Genomic DNA, 6,796 nt, shown 5'->3' on the forward strand with positions numbered 1-6,796 from the left:
ATAATGTGTTTCACTTAATAAAAAGAAAAGAAAGTCTTGTTTTCCCAGTCACCTTTATTTCACTAGAAAAGTATAAATTACCGTCATAAATACAGATATCACCAGTATAAAAATTAGATTCCCACTTATAAAATAAATATTAAAATAGTAAAAGCAACAGGTACCTTCAGATCCCATCACCAAGATGATTTGAATCTATACCACATAAACTATTCATTCACCACACGTTCAATTAATGTTCAGAATGCAGTAAATACTGCTACCTACTCAGTGCTTGCATGGAGTGAGTTACTACCGACTCAAAAACTGCAAAGTGTTTGTTCTGACACTTGCTTGGAACCATCAGACTACCCTGTCTGTATAATTCGAGGTGTAGTGTAATCCGGATATGCTCTCCAGATGGATAGCAGCTGCCTACTTCAAGGATGTTCCTTACAAGTTGCCTGTACAGTAGTTTCAGTTTGTTTACCTTTGATTTTCTATACCCAAAGATAAACAGGCCAAGTTAACTTTACCCAAGAAGTGCAGAAATAATAGTAGCATCTTTGTCACATCTGAACTAACAGATCATTTCACCAGTTAATAATGCTAAAAAGAAAGTCAGATAAATACAAGTTTTGTTTCATAGAAACAGAGAGACATTCCTTTCAGTTAGGTAAAGGACACATAATTTTCAAAAGTAGTGTTTTTTTCCCCTCACAAGTACCATAAATCTTCTGGCTCAGTAAGGCCATACTTTCAGAATGGCTGTACCTGGTCAAGTCAAAGGTCCATGTAGTTCAGAATCCTGTTTCAGACAGGATGATGGAAGGAGCTCGGGAAGAGCACATGGGCAGGGTTAGGATAATGTAGCAGATCACTGGGATACTCTTCCAGTCTCCAGCCATGCAGGAGCATCCCGATATCTGGATTTTTCATCTGTGACTGTCTAACAGATGTTTGGATCCACATAATGTTTGGGCTTCAAAATGCCTGTGTCAGAGAGGCTAAAAGGCTCCACTCAATTACCCAACTTATGTTTTTGTTAGGTTTGGGGTTTTGGGGTTTTTCTTTTGCTTTGAAACTGCCACTAGTGTCCACAATCATTTTTCCTTAGACACCATTAAGCGGTTCCTTTTCTCTTGCAGCTTTTGCTTTCTTGCGTTTACACAGGATCACCGACAGGACAATGGCAAGAGTGATGACTGCAATTGCTATCACTGCTATGATGATAAAGACTTCTGCTCCGTATTCTGTAGGGGAGGAAAAAATTCCAAGATTCAGCTATCAGAAGCCACAATGTCACAGTGCTACAAATACTCAGAACACACTCCACTGAACTAAAAAACATGTTCTGTATCACAGAAATTGAGTGATCACCTCAGTCTGAGCTGAATTCATTTGAACATGAGTTTACTGAACTGAGGTAAAGCTTTATCTCACCTGGTTCACAATAGGTTTTAATCTAGTTTAGTTACTGCACTAAAATGCCATGCTACCACCACAAGAATAAGTCAAACCATTCCCCCTACCCCTGTATTATTTCTGTGAAACTAAGTCCAAGTAGAAATTTACTCTAGGTTAGAAGCTAGAAAAGACCAACAGAAATTATTTCTATTCAACTTGTAGTTTACTAGAATTCAACTACTGTGATAAGCAAAAATATATATCTAGATAAGAAAGTTAATTTGAGAGAGCTAATTTGCCAATTCAGAAGAGCTTTTCTACTCAAGAGTGCAAATATTCGTATCCGCTGGAGAAGAAAGATACAGTACAGCAATGTGATACTATTTAATAAATATAGATAACTTTATAACGGAAGAAGTGTTCTCCAGACTGTTTATCTGGAAATAGACTGGCTGATGCACTGACCATTCACTATCTTATTTACCAGTAAAGAAGTCAATCTGCCAGCCTCTGACCTTGTAATGTAAAGAAAGCCTTAGTCTCATCATCTGCTTTTGAGGCAACAACTAAAGTTCAGTGCGAACTACAAGCCAATGGGTATGTAGGTTTTCAGCACTCCTATGTTTTAGAGCTGATCCTTCAAGCACTTACTATGGGACCTGTTATTGGAAGGATCTGAAGAAAACAATCAGAAGACAAAATACGAAGCTGGAGGCGAGTGATGAGATCTGAAACCTCAGTGATCAGACAATTTAAAACTAATCAAAACAGTCTGGCAAAACCCTAAAACCTACTCATAAAAGGTAAAGATGGTGGACTCAGTTATCGTGTGTGCTTTCCATGAGTTTCCATGTTTGGTCTGTGTCCTCTCACTTATACAGTAAAGTAAATAATTCAACAACTTAGACATCACAATTTAAAGTATAACAATGAACTCAGAATTGAAGTGGGTTTTTTTTGTTAGAATGCTGAAGACTTTATGACAAACATCACCAGATACATACCATCCAAGATATTTCTTCCTACACTGGTACAAAGCACCATGCTTTCTTGACCATTACGGTTTTCTCTGCGGGAGGGGATGATTCCCTGGATGTAGAAGCAGTAGTTCTTTGTGCTGTCAATGCTTACTTCAAATTTGTTGCTTTTTGTTGTTGCATCTTTCTGTAAAGAAAAAAAGGTATTTCAAGAAAGTGTTCTCTGCAAAAGTGTTAGCTCTCGAGCTACAAATTGTGCAGCTATAACACAGCTACAGAATATGTAAAGAGTTGGACCTTACCTTTCCAGAACTTTGATCTTTCCAGTAATAGAGCTTGTATTCCAGGTCATCTTGGAAAATATCTCGAATACTTTGAAAGCTTCCATTGGGAAATGTATATGGTGTAAGTGGATCTTGGAATGCAATATTCAGTTTGGAATCTTTTTGTGTGTAATTCTCTATCTCCGGTTTTCCAAGAACAGCTAAACAAGCATTTTTAGAATTAAAAACCCAATGTCATCTTTTCCAGATCATATCCTCTTTTTTCTCCCTCCTTCCACTCCCTTCCCTCCTCAAATCTATTATAAGTTTGCAGAGCCAAAGCAATACAGTGAAATCCTGGATTATTAACAAATAATCTTCATCTAGGACATAATGTTAATAAAATGGTCTGTTCACTGCAGTGAGGAACAAACGGCAACGAAAATCTTACACAGGCCCCTACAACAGGGAAAGCTTTATGCCAGAATGTCTACTCAGGTATCAGCATGGCTGCGCTAAGAGTCCACAGGCTCAGTCAAGCCTGGTTTAAGTCAATGGAAGTCATCCCAAAGGAAGTTTATGATAAGATTTAACCGGCAATCCTACTTACTCTGACTATAAGGTGTAAATTTTTCAGAGACTGCAAAAGGTGGTTCTTCAAAGTTGTCCATCCCCGAGGACATTACAGACAGTACGTGTGCTGTGTAGGTCTCTTTTACATTCCTGAGCACATCAGTAACGTCACACTCGGTTTCTGTTGTCAGTATGCATTTTTTTTTGGTGTCAGACGTCTGTCTGAAAAGAAAAAGGAAGGAGCGTCAATACTTCCCAAGCAGACTTTTATGTATTTATGTATGTTAAAAAACATGTTTTCCCCTCCAACTGTATAGGTTTCCCTCATCCAGTGGCAAAGTCTTGCAACTGTACTAGAGTGAAAAGGAGAAGAGAAAAACCTCAGACTACACTATCATGCACAGCTTTATTTCAGAATTCAAAATAGATTAAAGCAAATCAAATAAGAGCTGTATTAATTCTAGAAATATGTCATTTGATACATGTATGAATTAAAATGGCAATATTTTACATGACTTGAATAGAAACTGTATGCAGTTCTGATTTTGGATTTCTCTACAGTTCACTTATTTAAAAAAATACAAGATGCAGAAATCATTTTGAAAGTGTTGTCCCTGATGCATCTGAAAACTATTGCCTTAAACAGCAGTTGTCCTAGGAAGCTGACACCAGTATTAATAGTTTAATGTGATAACAGTGTCTCCTCATGTATGTCACCTGTTCTTGCATCTGTGCAGCTGCAAATGTCACCGAGAACAACAGCAGCAGCAATTTTGATTGCAGAATTTTACAATTAAAAAATACTGACAAAACCCACGACCCATTCACTTCTCTTGTTTTTTTTTCAATTATAGAAAGCAGGTCCATTTACTTGAGAAATAATAACGAAACCAGGAAAAAAGTGTTAATTCCTCATTTTACTTCCTAATAAGAAATAATGAAAAAAAACCCACCCAGATTAGATATTACTGCTTCAACTCTTTTCACTGTTTTTGCTGGTGAACTAAGGAAAAGAAGAATTGTGTGATCTCAGCTGAAAGAATGTTTGGAAATTAACACGTGAGTTTTCCTCCTAAAAACTTCCTTAAACTTTGGTTTAAGAGTTGCCTGAACTCCCTTCTCACTTCACCAGATTTCTCATGATGCCACAGTGATGTTGGCGATAGTGTCCTACAGATGCGTTTAAAAGGGACAGAGGAGATTTGATCTTTGTGATCAGGCAAATATACTCTGTACCTGTACATAGATGAGAAAGCAAACATTTAAGCACACTTTATCCATAAGAGCAACCTGTCTAAAGAAGCACTTCCATGTCAGAACTACAACTGATTCTATGCTGAATCTTGGGCAAACAGACTTCAGGATTTTGAAAGCACAAATGGTTGGAAAGAAACTCCACATTCCTAAATTTCATAAAATTCCTTCTGCTAAGTACGTGCTTTTCAGTCTACTTTAATTTAATCGCTCCCTTAAAGAACAAAAGAGCGCATTAGGCCATTGCACTGTTATTTCATCCATTAGTCACGAGAGAGCTCTCATTTCTATGCCACTTTTACAGACAGGAGACTACAGTACCATATTTTCATTAATATGTAGGAGAGTTGATGATGCAGTTTCCCTTTGGGGCATGTTTAATAATGGTCTGTGAATTAATATGGGAGCTAAGACCAGCACAGATTGCTTACTGAACTTCAGGGAAGTTTTTGTACAATATTGAAAGAGGTGTTACACACTTCACATAAGCTGGCTACTGTTTATGTCCACAGTATTTCATAGCTTACATAAAACCTGATGACAGAGGAAGTCTCCACAGAGGTAGACGAACAAAGGTAATTTTTAGTATCACCCAGCAGGACAAATTATTCATTGACTGTGATTCACCAATTAGAATAAAATGCAGACTCATATTTATCAGACACCTCCCAAGACTAAACACAAACCACTCAGTCCAGACACCTTGAAAGATGTAAAAATGTGAAGTCGTATCTAATACGTGGTATGTCAGACCTGAGTTTCAACTGCTTCAAAATATCCTGGCCTAGATCTGCAGTGCTGCTGGCCTGCACTGAGCCCCAGAACTGAAATACTGACCTAAAGCTCAACTCTGATTTCTGAAGCGGGCAAAACCAGAAGCCTGGATCTGATATTTAGTTGGATATAAAGAAGAACAAGCAGCTGGTTTGGCAATTTTCCTAATTCCTCACGTTTGGGCTCTTTTCCTGTTGTTACATATAGTCTCAGAAACATTCAAACACACTTTATTTGCATATTTTTCAGTTGCCATTAATGGACACACCTTGGCGTTATCTACTTACCCATGTATTTCTACTGTATAGAAGTAACCCGATGGTTTTGGTTGCCACTGTAGTATGGTTTTAAAATTGATGGAAGACCAAGTTATATTAACTGCTGTCGGTAGTTCTGGATTGCCTTTAAATACAGAAAAGAGAAGCGTGCCATCAGTCATGGTTTATGTAATTTTCTGGTTCACTGCAGTCACTGTTGCTATTAATTGCTACTTGGAAAAGCTTTTTTTGGGGAAAAGCCTTGGTCCTGCCCTCCGGGCTCATGCTCATCTTACTAAAGGAATGTGTCCTGGCAGAAGTGAGAAATATAAGAAGAAAATTATTTTCTTTCCCTGTTAACTCCTAGGTTGCTGAGATAACTTATTTCAAGTTACAGCTAATGCTTCATTTTTGATGCAAGACCCCTGAAGAAGACACAAAAGCTCGAAGAAACTCATGAGAATGTCCAAGCACTAAACAAATACAGTGCAGTTCAAAATCATCCCCAGCTGCAGAAGGCATTAGCTTCTAGTTTTCCCATATATTAGTTTTGTGAAGACAAAAGTCTTTAAAGTCCTACATGCTCAAATCTGAGAGGGGATACCCCTGGATGACCTTGGCCCACCCCCAAGCAGAAGGGAGGCCGCCAGTGACCAGGAGCCCGCCACCACAGCAGATTTCAGGGAACCGCTTGGGAGGAAGCTGGAGCGGAAAACCCCGCACGACGTCTGTGACCTCTGGAAATCAAGCGTTTCATTGAGCGATACCCTAACTGTTATCTGAACACCCCCTTCTCTCGGACAAGCTCAGAATTGGGGACATCGGATCGCTCCTTGTTACTGTAGGTCAGCAGCTGTGTGCGACTGCCGACCCCTGCGACTCCGCGCTGCTCCCCAGCACCGCTCCGGCTATGCTCATTAAGGATCCCCCCTTTCCCACGAAGAACCAGTCCCTTGGCGACCCGAGCGCTCCGCCGCCCGGGTGCTGAAGGAGAGCCGGGCCGGGGCCGGAAAGCCGCTGTCCCGGGACGGACCCGAGCCCCTCAATGGCCCCGGGCGCGACAAGCTCTGCCCCCAGCTTCCCAGTGGCCCCGGCCAGGACAAGTTTTCCTCCGGGTCCGGCGCTCTCCGTCAGCGGGACCGACCTCCGCCTCCTGTCTCGTCCCCTCCCGGGACGGACCCGAGCCCCTCAATGGCCCCGGGCGCGACAAGCTCTGCCCCCAGCTTCCCAGTGGCCCCGGCCAGGACAAGTTTTCCTCCGGGTCCGGCGCTCTCCGTCAGCGGGACCGACCTCCGCCTCCTGTCTCGTCCCC

At 40.8% G+C, this 6,796-nt stretch overlaps 1 protein-coding gene across 1 annotated transcript; it reads right to left on the reverse strand.

Annotated features, from left to right (window-relative positions):
- Positions 1–1,092: 1,092 nt before the first annotated feature.
- On the reverse strand, positions 1,093–5,666 carry F3 (coagulation factor III (thromboplastin, tissue factor)). The gene is made up of 5 exons (XM_010188641.1): positions 5,515–5,666; positions 3,237–3,421; positions 2,666–2,847; positions 2,391–2,550; positions 1,093–1,232 (listed from the first exon to the last, which is right to left on the reverse strand). Exons 1-5 carry the CDS (start codon positions 5,664–5,666, stop codon positions 1,093–1,095), a joined length of 819 nt encoding a protein of 272 aa, XP_010186943.1.
- Positions 5,667–6,796: the final 1,130 nt, after the last annotated feature.

The sequence above is a fragment of the Mesitornis unicolor genome, unplaced genomic scaffold (assembly GCF_000695765.1).
Source record: "Mesitornis unicolor isolate BGI_N332 unplaced genomic scaffold, ASM69576v1 scaffold3737, whole genome shotgun sequence".
NCBI classification, from domain to species: Eukaryota; Metazoa; Chordata; class Aves; order Mesitornithiformes; family Mesitornithidae; genus Mesitornis; species Mesitornis unicolor.

Excerpts from the sequence above, each read along its gene's own strand:
- F3 (XM_010188641.1), bottom strand. The coding sequence starts at position 5,666 with ATGACTGATGGCACGCTTCTCTTTTCTGTATTTAAAGGCAATCCAGAA. Across the intron at positions 2,848-3,236 it reads ATTTACACCTTATAGTCAGA|CTGTTCTTGGAAAACCGGAG; the intron begins GTAAGTAGGATT and ends ATGCTTGTTTAG. Across the intron at positions 2,551-2,665 it reads AAGATCAAAGTTCTGGAAAG|AAAGATGCAACAACAAAAAG; the intron begins GTAAGGTCCAAC and ends TTTTCTTTACAG.